Below are 13,979 nucleotides of genomic sequence, written 5' to 3'. Positions count from 1 at the left end.
TGTGAAGAAAGTGAGGGAGAGAGCCATGCAGAGATCTGGGGAAGATGTTCCAGGTAAAGAAAATAACAAGTGCGAAGATTGTGAGATGAGAGTGTGTTTGAGGAATAGAAAGGAGGCCAATGTTTGGGAGGGAAGTGAGCAAAGAATAGCATGGTAGGAGATAGAGTCAGATAATAACAGGGGCCAAATGGTGTAAGGCTTTGTAGGCCATCGTAGGGTTTCTGTTTTACTGTGAGTGAGATGGGGAACCATTGGAGGGTTGATAGAGGTGTGACATGATCTGACTTGTTTTAAAGACTCCTCTGGCTGTTGGATGGAGAAGAGACCAAAGTAATACAAGAAGGGAAGCACAGAGACCAGGTCAGAAGCTCCTGCAATAATTGAGGGGGGACATGATGTTACTGGGAGTTGGTGAGAAGTGGTTAGATTCTGGAAATATTTTGAAGGTAAAGTTATGGGCTTTGCTGAGGGGTTTGGCATAGGATGTGAGAGAAAGAAGAGACAAGAATACTGCAATATTTTTGGCTTGAGCAATGTGATGGATGGGGTTGTATTTATCAAGATGTGGATGACTGCAGAGGAGTGGGTTTGTGGGAAGATCAGAGGCCTCTTTTGACTTGTTAAGATAAAGCTGCATTTTGGACATATAAGTGGAGATGTTAAGTGGGTGTTCGTATATGAGTCTGAAGACCAGGGGAGAGATTTTATTTTATTTTATTTTATTTTATTTTTTTATTTTTTTAAAGATTTTATTTATTTATTTGAGAGAGAAAGAATGAGAGAGAGCAAGCACATGAGACGGGGGAGGGTCAGAGGGAGAAGCAGACTCCCTGCTGAGCAGGGAGCCCGATGCGGGACTCGATCCTGGGACTCCAGGATCCTGACCTGAGCCGAAGGCAGTCGCTTAACCAACTGAGCCACCCAGGCGCCCCCAGGGGAGAGATTTTAGCTGAAGATACAAATTTGGGAGCATATGGATGGTCTATAAGGCCGTAAGACATTGAGATCTCCAAGGGAGTGAGTATAGGTAGAAGAGGTTCATGTTCTAAGCCCTGAAACTCCCCAACATTGACAGATCAGGGATATGGAGAGGAATCAGGGAAGGAGGAGAGCTGTCAGGGTGTTATGATGGTACCCAGTATCATGGCTAAAAGGGAAAGGACACGGGGCCCAAGGGTGGAAGGTTTAAAGCACCCACTCCCTAACCTTTGGTTTAGATGATCCAATGGGGGTGAAAGTGGGAGATTGGATGCCAAGGAGGTGGGTTTGAAACAGTTTCTGACCACACACACAGAACCGTAAGTAGGCTACATGCTTCACCTAGTTCACTCTCTTCCCAGCCAAGTCGTCTTTGCGGGGTTCCTGGTTCAGTGTGAGGCCTGGACCAGTCACCTTACAGCTCAGGGCAGCCCATTCCAGCCTAGACCCACATTCCTCCAAGGAGCCCACACAGTCTTCATGGCGTCCTGGTCTGACCAGAATCCATGTTCCAGGAGCAGAGATCTTGGATGGTGGGCACCTTAGCTATTGGGGCAGGGGAGGTAGCAGCTGGGCCTGGGAAGTCAACCAAATCCTTGGTAGGGGTGAGAGTACAGGGGAGTGAATGACTGTGGGGAGAGGACCTCTATTAGGTGCTTAGTGTTTGTTGAATGGATGAATGCGTGTGTCCCAGGCTTTGTTCCTGGAGGGGTGTGTGTGTGTGTGGGTGTGTGTGTGTGGGGGGGTGTGTGGGTGTGTGTTAGTGGTGTATGAGGCTGTGTGTCACTCCTCCCAGGCCTGCAGAGGGCGCCCCAGTCTGGGAAGGGAGGCTCCGGAGCAGGGCGGAGCTCCGGTGGAGGGGTGAGGGGAAGCTGTGGCTGGCCGGGGGTCCTGTAGCAGCGGCTGGTGGAGGCCCTGACTCGGCGGGCCCCGCAGAGGCTGAGGAGGGCGTTGGGCCCAAAGTCATTGGGCCTGGGACGGCCTCTGGTGCTCTCCCCGCTCCAGGCACCCGCAGGCCCCGAGGCCGAGGGTCCTAGCCCGCCCCAGGGTCCGGGGAGCGGGCCGGACGCGCGGAGGGGAGACTCGGCTGTAGGTGGGACCGCACCCCCGAGGACGTGGGGTCCTCGTGAGTCTCGGCTGTTCCCCAGGAGGCCGTTACCCCAGGCTTAGCACAACAGCATTCCCCCCAGATCCCCGCCACTCAGGCCCTGAACCCGCCGGGTACGCGGCGGGCTGGCGGAGACGCGTGCGCTGGCGAAGGCCCGTGTCTGGCTACGAATGGTTCTCTCTCCCACTGCCACTCCAACCTACCCCGAGTCCGAGCACCCAACGTGGAAGACTGGACGTAATGTTTGCCTTAAAGGCTAAAGGAAGTTCACATCACCTCCGGCACTTCCTTCACAGAGTAACCTGCACCCGATCGATTCCTTACGCCGCACAATTACGGTGCCAGCTCTAAGAAAAGGTTTCTTTATTCAGCGGGGGCTTATTGAGAGCCTAACTGTGCCGGGCGCGAAGCTCCGCGAGAGGATGAAGGGCTTTAACAGGGACACGAGCAGAAAAGGAGTTTGTCCTGCTTGTCAGTGGACACAGGAAAACGCTAAGCCTCTGGCCTATCATGAGACACATTGGAGCACAAATAATAAAAATAATTTTAAAAATTGATCCCAGAAAGATGAAGGAAATGACAATAGAAAATTAAACCCATAAGCCTGCTGTTAGCCTTTAGCCGACTGAGGACCGCGGCGACGATGCTGCCCCCTGGTGGCGAAACGGGGCAATGACGCTATCACAGCCAAGTGGAGTTTCACGTGGTGATGGTGATGGTGGCTCCTGGGATTCTGAACCGAAATTGGCTCTGGCTGCCCAGGTGACCAAAAGTGGAGTTTGGCTATTTTAATATTAGATTGACATTTATTATTCCCACAATCCATAGCTCTAAATGAAAAGTCTTCAAGAACAGGGCATCAGAGTTTGCGTGGGATGTTTTGATTTGCCACCCACTGAGAAAGGGATGTCTTGAAGAAAACAGTCTTCAGCTTCTTGGCATAGCTAACACATTCTCTGTAGGGGAACTGTAGACACCAATAGAAGAATTACAAATATAGGTGTTAGAAAACGAGGCTTGGCAACTTCAGCATTTATAAAAATGGCAATTTAGGGGCTCCGGGGTGGTTCAGTCATTAAGTGTCTGCCTTCAGCTCAGATCATGATCTCAGGATCCTAGGATCGAGCCCCCCATCGGGCTCCCTGTTCAGCGGGAGGCCTCTCCCACTCCCCCTGCTTGTGTTGCCTCTCTCGCTGTGTCTCTCTCTGCCAAATAAATAAATAAAATCTTTAAAAAAATAAAAAATAAAAACGGCAATTCACTGGTCAAGACTGATGCCAAAGGACAGAAGCATTGATGACTTTAACAAAACAGCGTAGCATCATTTTGTCCCAAAATACAGGGAAAAATAGCAGCTGGAGGTGGGAAAGAAAGAGAACTCCACAAGAGAGACCAGTGAAGCTGAAGACATTTTCACAGGTAAATGATTAAAGCTAGGAAACAAATTGATTTTGAGCTTCATAAATAGCAGGTATAGACCCAGTCCCTCTGACCTTCCTGTGCCAAAATGCAAGGCAGAAGATGCCAACTGTGTCAGTGGTACTGTGCTGTTAGCCCCATATTGTTCCATTTTTGATTTTAATTGTTTTTAAAGATTTCATTTATTTCAGAGAGAGAGAGAATGCACAAGCAGCAGGGAGGGGCAGAGGGAGAAGGAGAAGCAGACACCCTGCTGAGCAGAGAACCCCATGTGGGGCTCGATCCCAGGACCCCGGGATCATGACCTGGGCTGAAGGCAGACGCTTAACGACTGAGCCACCCAGGTGCCTCATTTTTAATTTTTAAAAGGAATACATCAAAAGAAAGAACCTAACTGTCATTGGTGATCATGTCCCTCTAAAGGCTGGATTGATGAGTCAAGAATGAAGTAGTGGTTAGACAAAGTGTGGCCCAGGTATCGTGTGTGTGTGTGGGGGGGAGGGTGTTAAGACATCTGGCTGCTTAGTTTGGAATTAGTTCATACAACTGAGGTTGTTAAGATGTTTTTATTAGCTGTAATTCTGGGAGATCTTACTAGCTCTGTCCATCCCTTTTATCAAACGGGTGCTTAAAGGATTCACAAACAAGGAGGACCATGGGAAGCAGGAGGCTTCCGATTCTGAGGGCAGCAGACAAGAAGGCGCTGGCCCACCATTTCATAAGTGTGTGTGTGTTATTTCATGGAAGAGAAAATGACAAAATTATTTAAAAACATGGTATTAGTAATTTTCTGGATGGCCCTGAGGATGACTTATTCTTAGCAGATAATATTGACCCAGTTTTAAAGCAATGAAATGTCTTAGTGCTTCAGTGTAAAGGAAAATTGGATTCCAGGGATTACAGTGAGTTTTCATGATGGGGGGGTGATGATTTTGTAAATTTTGAGGATGATTGATCTTTAGAATTTGTTTTCTTCTTTTCTTTTACATTTCTAGTAGAAGTCATTAATTGTCTTCTTGTTGAACATTGGTATACTAGTATTCATAAAATATTTATTTTTACATATGCATGAGTGAGGCATTGGAAGTCCTTCAAATTTATAATTTTATTGTATGCTTTATACCTGTTTTTATGGAAATATTTCCTGTCTAAGCAGCATCTTTGGAAAGTTACCCTTATGTCCTCTCTCATTTGGGCCTTTATATACATACACACACCAAAAACATTTACTATAGTTTTAGTTGGGGCTCAGGAAGAAGTAAAAATAAATGCATGTGTTTAATTTGCCATCTTTACCCTGAACTCCTACTAGTCTTTGAATTTATTAAGATTTTATTTATTTTTTGACAGAGAGAGGGACAGCGAGAGAGGGAACACAAGCAGGGGGAGTGGGAGAGGGAGGAGCAGGCTTCCCACTGAGCAGGGGGCCTGATGCGGGGCTCGATCCCAGGACCCTGGGATCATGACCTGAGTCGAAGGCAGACGCTTAACGACTGAGCCACCCAGGCACCCCTAGCCTTTGAATTTAATTGTGTCGATCTTTTCTTTTATGGTTTTACATCTTAAGAAGTTCTTTTCTATGTCAAGGTGATAAACATACTCATTTACGGTTTCTTCTATTCCATATATTTTAAACATTAGGTCTTTCATTGACCTCAAATGATGAAACATTTGAAGGATACTGAAGCTGTGATAATGGCAAGATAGAAGTATTTTTTAAAGATATTATTTATTTTTTCATTAGAGAGAGTGCGTGAGCAAAAGGGGGAGGGAGAGGAACAAGCAGATTCCACACTGAGCACAGAGCCCGATCTCAGGACCCTGAGATGGTGCTCGAACTCAGGACCCTGAGATCATGATCTGAGCCAAACCAAGAGTCAGAATCTTCACCGACTGAACCACCCAGGCGCCCTGCAAGATAGAGGTATTTTAAAAATGGAAGAGAAGTTAGAACTTAGAAAAAAAACCCTAAAGTCTGAGTGATAAAGGAAAAGTAAGCAAAGTGCACTACTTTGCTATGCAGCGAACAATTACATGGTCATTACAATGTAAACACTGATCATGATCTAAATATAGTGGTATGACTGTATTTAGAGGATAGGGTGACAGAAGAGGAAGGTTGGTAAGAGAGTTAAATCTCCACTTTTTATTATTTATTTATTAGAAAATATTTTATTTATTTATTTGAGAGAGAGAGAGAGCACAAGCAGGGGGTGGGTGTGGGGAGGAGCAGAGGGAGAGGGACAAGCAGGCTCTCTGCTGAGCAGGGAACCCGACACGGGGCCCGATCCCAGGACCCTGAGATCATGACCTGAGCTGAAGGCAGCTGCTTAACTGAGCCGCCAGGTGCCCCAAATCTCCACTTTTTATAATAGGAAGCCAATTGGCAATGTTTAAAACAGATAAACCAAGAAACAGAAGAATGAACAAAATATTTAGATGTATGGCACCAACTCCTAGAAGAAGTTGCTTAAGAGTTAAAATTTGCAGGAAATGGTTTTCAGAATAAGTCATTTGGTACTTTTCGATATTTTTAAAAACCATGAGTATGTATTATTTGATTTTTTAAAAATTATGCATCTTACAGAAAAAAGAAAGAACAGGATAACATTGTCAAAGATGAAGGCAGACAAGGAGAGTGGTCGCTCATTTTCTGATGGAATAAAGACTATACTGCACGCCTGCTCAGGGCAGGGTTCGAGGCACATACGAGGCAGGCGATGTGGCAGGATAATTTAGCAAAATATGAAGTTTTGTTTGTTCTGCCTATGAGTTTCCTTTCTCTCTCTGGAGCAAACAAGAGTTTTGGCAGGGCTGAGAACAGAGGCATCCCGATGTCAAAGGCCCTTCTGCCTTTGTAAAAGTCCAAAGCAAACCTGGAAAGAGGTTATGTCCTGGAGGGGCTGGGAGGAAGGATTTTGAAGAGAGGTCTTTATGACTGGGCGGGGATTGGTGTGCAGGTCCAGCAATGGGCTCTGATGTAGCAAGTGGCAGCACCTGAGTCCATGGCTCTGGGGGTGTCTGGGGAAGCCAGGTTCAAACCCAGAGGCTCTCACAGCTGAATTTCCATGTCTCAAATATGGCCCAGAGCTAAGAGTTTGAGAGTCCAGCACCTGAAGAGCCAACCGACTTGTACTACAGGGCCCTTAGCATTCACTGGTAAGACTAATGTCCAGAGATGGGATGGTGTGGGGGTGGGGGTGGGGGGGCAGGTAGGAAGACTCCTTTGTGCCTTGGTGTTTTTCTGACCTTTTGCACAGCCCTTGGTAGGGGGGGATCTCAAGACTGCCAGATGAATTCCTCACTAGCACTCCAGTGCAGGGGCTCGGAGTAGGATTAAGGTCCTTGGAAGCACATTTTAAAATGCAGGCATTCTTGGGCGCCTGGGTGGCTCAGTTGGTTAAACGACTGCCTTCAGCTCAGGTCATGATCCCAGAGACCTGAGATCGAGTCCCGCATCCTGCTTCTCCCTCTCCCACTCCCCCTGCTTGTGTTCCCTCTCTCGCTGTGTCTCTCTCTGTCAAATAAATAAAATCTTAAAAAAAAAAAAATGCAGGCATTCTTGCACATCTGAGTTTGCAGACTACGATCACACCTGCTGCACAAGGATAGCCAGGGAGAGCCCCTGTTTTCACCAGTTGCAGGAGGAGCAGACAGCAAGTATTTTAATGACTTTATGATAAGTAGTAAATGATGTGGTGTGCTCAGGCTCCCACTGAAGGAAAAGATGGTGGGGCAGTCACTTCTAGCTTCTTGCTCCTCACCCAGGATCTATTTTCTTCTTTCTCACATGGCCTGGCCCCCCTGATGGTCGTCCCTCTCCCTATATAGGGGTGAAGGAGAGAGTAAGAGGATCTCTGCTCTGGGGAGGAAGAGGTAGAGGAGAGCCAGGCAAGAGTCTTTTTTGGAGGGCGCCTGGGTGGCTCAGTCGTTAAATGTCTGCCTTCGGCTCAGGTCATGATCCCAGGGTCCTGGGATCGAGTCCCACATTGGGCTCCCTGCTTGGCAGGGAGCTTCTCCCTGCTTCTCCCTCTCCCACTCCCCCTGCTTGTGTTCCTGCTCTCGCTATCTCTCTCTCAGTCAAATGAATAAATAAAATCTTAAAAAAAAAAAAAAAGAGTCTTTTTTGGAGAGGACACTGATTTACATCTGAATTCTGGGGTTCTGAATACCTGCCAGAGGTTAAAGGGGCTTGGTCTCCAGAGGTTAAAGGGGTTAAAGTACCCTAGGGGAGAAAAGAAGGGAAGGGGAGGAGGCTCTCCCAACTGGAAGGAAGCTGAGGGAGTCAAGAAGCCCAGATTGGAATAAAGACTCACACAGCCCTATTAAACAAAGAGGTACCCAACTTCTCTGATTAGGGCAGAAGGGAATCCTCTTGGATGTTTGGGAAGGGATCCCAGGGCTGGAACTGTGCTATAGGGTAGGTTTAGTAGAACTTGAGTTTGCCTGTGTTACAGGTCTCCCTTCCAAAGAAGGACTTGGGAGTTCACATTCAGAAGGCCCCCAGGGAAAGTAGAGGCAGTCCCCGGCAGAGCTAGGAAAAGATCTGGAGGCCACTCCTGGAGTGAGAGAATGCTGAATACAATCAGGAAAGGGCTCTCTTCAGGGTCTCAGAGGCCCGCAGAGCCTTTGGGGATGTGTGCTGTGGGTCCACCATCTCTCACTGACAGGGATTTCTCAGAGACCAGGGGCCGCCCAGGTCCCTTCTACTGCCAAGGTAGCTGGGGTGGGGGGAGGGGTGGGCAAAGAAACTCTCGGAGTAGGTGAGAAAATAGAATTTGCCAGGTTCAGTTCTTGGCTGGGACCCCAGATTGTGTGACCCCACCCTGTAGTGACCCTGGCTTCCCCATGGACACAAACACACAGGAACAGATATTTGGGTGGGAGGCTGGAACAGGTTTTTATTGTTAGGTAGAAATCATATTAACGAGAAAGCCATGGGTGCAGTGGGAGCAGGGTCAGGTCCAGAGGGTCTTGGGTGACCTTTCCTCAGAGGGGACAGTCCTGCTGCCTCCTCTCATGCTTCCTGGGAGACTATCCCTCCTCTGCCTCTCTGGGCCTGGCCTGGTGTGGGCAACTCAGCCATGCGGGGTAGGGCTGGGAATACAGAGGGGATGGTTGAAGCAGGAGAAGGGGTGAGGCAAGGCCAGCATGAGGTGGTTGCTCTGGGGCCCCCGGGGCCCCTGAGTCCACGCTTTCTCCCAGCCCACTTCTTGCTTCTTGGATCAGGGCTCCAAGCCCTGGTGAGGCTGGTGGGGGCCTCCTGGGCTCCAGGCTGGTCACTGGGCTATGGACCCTTTTGGGGCCTGTGGCTGTTCAGTCCTGGGAGGGTAGAAGAGGGGAGGGCTTGAGGGGCTGAGCGAGGCTCCCCTTTGCTTCCCTCCCCTCGCCCCCCGTCCCTTTAGCTTCCTCACCTCTTACAGCCTTTGGAGCCCTTTCCCTTCTTGCCAGACTTGGGAGCCCCTTTGTCCTTCTTACAGCCCTGGACTTGTTTCTGTGGGGCCGGTGGCTGGTCCAGACGCTGCATCAGCTGCTGCACCCAGGTCTCTTTAGGGTCTGCACACAGCTCTGGTTGAGAGCGCTTCCGAGGTGAGAACCTGGGGGTTGGGCATTAGCAAGCCTGTCCTAGTCTTGCCCACCAGGCCCGCCCCACTCAGCTGCACCCACCTTCTTGCACTTACTCACAGGATGGCCGGGATGGGGCAGCCCAAGCTTGGCTCCTGCTTCCGGTAGCTGCGGACAACCCGGGTGGGAATCTTCCTTAGGCTGTACTTGAGGCAACAGTCCTGTGCCCCTCCGTCACTGCCTGCAGGGTGGGGTTTACAGGGAGCCGGGGCTTCTTGTAGGCTCCCACCCAGGCCTCCCCTTATCCCCATCCTCAGCCACTCCCTCCTTGGTACCTTGGGTCCAGGGGATGCAGAAGGCCAGGACCAGGACAAGGAGGCTCAGAGCCAGTGACTGAGCCATGGCTGGGGTAGCGGATGAGTGTGAGGCCAGAGCGGTGGGCGAAGTGGAGAGCTGCAAGTTGGGGGTCCGTGTGTCGGCTAGGACTGGACTGTTGCCTATTTATGCAGGCAGACACTTTCACTTCCTCCATCCCCAGTCACTCTGTCCAGGCAAGAATAGGGATCTCCCTCCTTTTCCTTCCTGAAAGGCAGATCCTGTCCTGGCACCCAGCCTCACTAGTATGCGGAAACAAAAACTTCACACGGCTCATCAGGCTCATCAGGGTCCCAAGCCGCCTGAGTCTTTCTCCTCAATATCAGTTGAATCTGTCAGGCCCTCTTTTTTATTTTATTTTATTTATTTTTTAATTTTTTTAATTAATTAATTTTTTTAAAAAGATTTTATTTATTTGACAGAGAGAGACACAGCGAGAGAGGGAACACAAGCAAGGGGAGTGGGAGAAGGAGAAGCAGGCTTCCCACTGAGCAGGGAGCCCGATGCGGGGCTCTATCCCAGGACCCTGGGATCATGACCTGAGCCGAAGGCAGACGCTTAACGACTGAGCCACCCAGGCGCCCCTTATTTTATTTTTTTAAAGATTTTATTTATTTATTTGACAGAGAGAGACACAGCGAGAGAGGGAACACAAGCAGAAGGAGGGTCAGAGGGAGAAGCAGACTCCCCACCCAGCAGGGAGCCTGATGCGGGGCTCCATCCCAGCACCCCAGGATCATGACCCGAGCCGAAGGCAGACGCTTAACAACTGAGCCACCCAGGCGCCCATGTCAGGCCCTCTTTCTACCTTTCGCCACTGTCTTGGTGCAGGCCTCCCACCTCTCCCCTGGAATGTTCCCCAGGAAGATTGCCTCTTCACTGCATTCCAGGTTCCACACTCTCCCCATCCTTCCAGCAGGCTGAGGACTGTTCCTAAAATGCACATCTGATTATTGGACTGTAAGGGTTCTTTCTCTGTTCTGGACAATAGACCCTTATCAAATATATGATTTGTAAAAATCTCCTCCCTTTCTGTGGGTTTTCACTCTCTTGATAGTGTCCTTTGATACACAGAATTTAAAAATTTTGATGAAGTCCAATTTATCTATTTTTCTGTTGCCTGGGCTTTTTGTGTCATATTTAAGAAACCATTGTCAAATCCAAGGCCATGAAGATTTCCCTTTGTTTTTTTCCCCCAGCTTTATTGAGGTGTAACTGAAAAATAAAATTGTATGTATTTAAAATGTTACAATGTGATGATTTCATATAGGTATACATTGTGAAATAATTACCACAATCAAGTTAATTAACACCTCCATCACTTCACATAGTGACCTTTTCCTTTTCTTGTGGTGAGAATGTTTAAGATATATTTTCTTAGCAAATTTCAAGTGTACAATATAGTATTATTAACTACAGTGACCATATTGTACATTCATTCCTTAGAATTTGTTCATCTTATAACTGAAAGTTTGTACCCTTTGACCAACATTTCCCCATTCTCTCCCTGCCCCGAACCCCTGGCAACCACCATTCTGTTTCTATGTGTTTGAATTTTTTTTTAATTGCACTTTTAAGTGATACAGTGTAGTATTTATGTTTCTCTGTCTGGCTTATTTCACTTAGTAAAAGGCTTTCTAGGTTCATCCATGTTGTCTCAAAGGGCAGTTTCTTTCTTTTTTAATGGCTGAATAATATTCCATTGTATGTATATACCACATCTTCTTTATCCATTCATCCATCAATAGACACTTAGGTTGTTTCCATGTCCTGGCTATTGTAAATAATGATACAATGAACAAGAGAGGACAAATATCACTTTGAGGCAGTGGTTTCATTTCCTTTGGATATATACCCAAAAGAGGGATTGCTGGATCATATGATAGTTCTATTTTTAATTATTTGAGCAATATCTATACTGTTTTTCATAATGGATGTACCAATTTACATTCTCATCAACAAGGTTACAGTGTTCCCTTTTCTCCACCTCCTCTCCAACATTTGTTATCTCTTGTCTTTCCTTTTTTTTATTTGAGAGAGAGAGAGAGAGAGAGGGCAAGAGCACAAGGATGAGCATGAGGGGAGGGGTTGGGGGGAGAAGGGGGGAGGACCAGAGTGAGAGGGGGAAGGAGCAGAGGGAGAGGGAGAAGCAGACTCCCTGCTCAGTGGGGAGTCCCATGTGATGCAGGGCTTGATCCCAGAACCCTGAGATCAGGACTTGAGCAGAAGACTGACTCTTAACCGACCGAGCCACCCAGGCGCCCCTATCTCTTGTCTTTCTGATACTAGGCATTCTAACAGGAATGAGGTGACATGTCATTGTGGTTTTGGTTTGCATTTCTCTGATGATTCTCTGCACCTCCTTGCCCAGTGCGGAGCCTGATGCCGAAATCAAGAGTCGGATCCTTAGTCGGAGCTGTCCAGGTGCCCTGATTACTATAGCATTTTAATGCTATAGTATGGTTTGAAGCCAGGAAGTATGATGCCTCCAGCTTAGTTTTTCTTTTTTAAGATTCTGGCTATTTGGGGTCTTTTGTGGTTCAATATGAATTTTAGATTTTCTTTTTTCTATTTCTGTGAAAGAATGCCATTGGAATTTTGATAGAGATTGCATTGAATCTGTAGCTCACTTTGGGTAGTATGGACATTTTAACACTATTAATATTCTAATCAGAGAACACAGGATATCTTTCCATTTATTTGTGTCTCCTCTTCAATTTCTTTCATCAGTGTCTTACATTTTTCAGTTTATAGGTCTTTCACCTCCTTGGTTAAATTTATTCCTAAGTATTTTATTGTTTTTAATGATATTGTAAGTGGGATTATTTCTTAATTTCTCTTCTAGATAGTTCGTTGTTAGTGTATAGAAATGCAACTGATTTTTGTATGTTGATTTTGTATCCTGCAACTTTACTGAATTTATTAGTTCTAACAGGTTTTTTTGGTGGAGTCTTTGGGATTTTCTATATATAAGATCATGATATCTATAAGCAGTGACAGTTTTACTTCTTCCTTTCTGAGCTGGATGCTTTTTATTTCTTTTTCTTGCCTAATTGCCCTGGCTAGGACTTCCAGTACTGTGTTGAATGGAAGTGATAATAGTAAGCACACTTGTTTTGTTCCTAATCTTCCCCAATGTGGGGCTCAAACTCACAACCCTGAGATCAAGAGTCACATGATCTGCCAACTGAGCCAACCAGGTGCCCCAGATATTTTTTTACATAAACTCTGTGACCAATGTGGGGCTTGAACTCAGGTCCCTAGATCAAGAGTCTCAAGCTCTACTGACTGAGCCAGACAGGTGCCCCAGTTTTGTTCTTACAGAAAAAGCTTCCAATCTTTCACTCTTGAGGATGATGTTAGCTGAAAGCTTGTCATCTATGACCTTATTTATATTGAGATACATTCCTTCTATACCTAATTTACTGAGAGTTTTTATCATGAAATGATGTTGAGTTTTGTCAAATGCTTTTACATCTGTTGAGATGATCATATAATTTTTATCCTTCATTCTGTTAATGTGGTGTTTCACATTTGTTGATTTGAGTATATGACCTGTCTTTGCATCACAGGGATAAATCCCACTTGATCATAGTGTATGACTCTTAATGTGCTGCTGAATATGTTTTGTAAGTATTTTGTTGAGGACTTTGCCTGTATGTTAATCAGGGATATTGGCCTGTAATTTTATTATCTTGCAGTGCTCTTGTCTGGCTTTGGTATCAGGGTAAGGCTGGGCTCATAAAATGAATTTGGGAGTGTTCCTTCATCTTCAATTTTGGGTAAGAGTTTCAGAAGGATTGGTATTAATTCTTCTTTAAATGTCTGGTAGAATTCATCAATGAAGGATTCACCTGGTAGAATTTACCAGGACCATCTATCTGGTCCTGGGCTTTTCTCTGTTGGGAGATTTTTTTATTACTGATTTAATGTCCTAACTAGTTACAGGTCTATTTAGATTTTCTATTTCTTCATGATTCAGTCTTGGTAGGTTGTATGTTCCTAGGAATTTATCCATATCCTCTAGATTATCCAATTTATTGGTATATAATTGTTCAGTGTGGTCTCTTAAGATCCTTTGTATTGGTGTGGTATCAGTTGGAATGTCTTCTTTCTCATTTCTGATTTTATTTTCCAATAGAAACCTCCAGATGTTTCCATTGCTACACAAATTTACATCTCCACCAACAGTGTATTATGGTTCCCTTTTCTCCACATCCTCACCAACACTTGTTATTTTTTGTCTTTTTGGTAATAGCCAGTCTGACAGGTGTGAGGTGATATCTCATTGTTGTATGATTTGCATTTCCCTGATCATTAGTGATGTTGAGCATCTTTCCATGTGCCCGTTAGCCATCTGTATGTCTTTGGAAAAATGTTTATTCAAATCCTCTACTTATTTTTTAATCTTTTAAATATTAAGTTAATATTAATAAACTTAATATTAAGTTTAAATATGAATTCTTTATATATTTTGGATATTAGCCTGTTCTTGGATGTGTGATTTACAAATACCTCTTCTTTTTTTTTTTTT

At 45.9% G+C, this 13,979-nt stretch overlaps 1 protein-coding gene across 1 annotated transcript; it reads right to left on the bottom strand.

The window, feature by feature from the left end:
* Positions 1 to 8,380: 8,380 nt before the first annotated feature.
* CCL21 (C-C motif chemokine ligand 21) lies at positions 8,381 to 9,571 on the bottom strand. Its single transcript, XM_035016674.1, has 4 exons — positions 9,406 to 9,571; positions 9,191 to 9,311; positions 8,920 to 9,102; positions 8,381 to 8,827 (listed from the first exon to the last, which is right to left on the bottom strand). Exons 1-4 carry the CDS (start codon positions 9,470 to 9,472, stop codon positions 8,785 to 8,787), a joined length of 414 nt encoding a protein of 137 aa, XP_034872565.1. The 5' UTR covers positions 9,473 to 9,571; the 3' UTR covers positions 8,381 to 8,784.
* Between the last annotated feature and the right edge of the window lie 4,408 nt (positions 9,572 to 13,979).

Source organism: Mirounga leonina, unplaced genomic scaffold (assembly GCF_011800145.1).
Source record: "Mirounga leonina isolate KUSES-001 unplaced genomic scaffold, KU_Mleo_1.0 Mir_170, whole genome shotgun sequence".
Classification (NCBI taxonomy): Eukaryota; Metazoa; Chordata; class Mammalia; order Carnivora; family Phocidae; genus Mirounga; species Mirounga leonina.
This window is presented reverse-complemented; position numbering and strand designations above follow the sequence as displayed.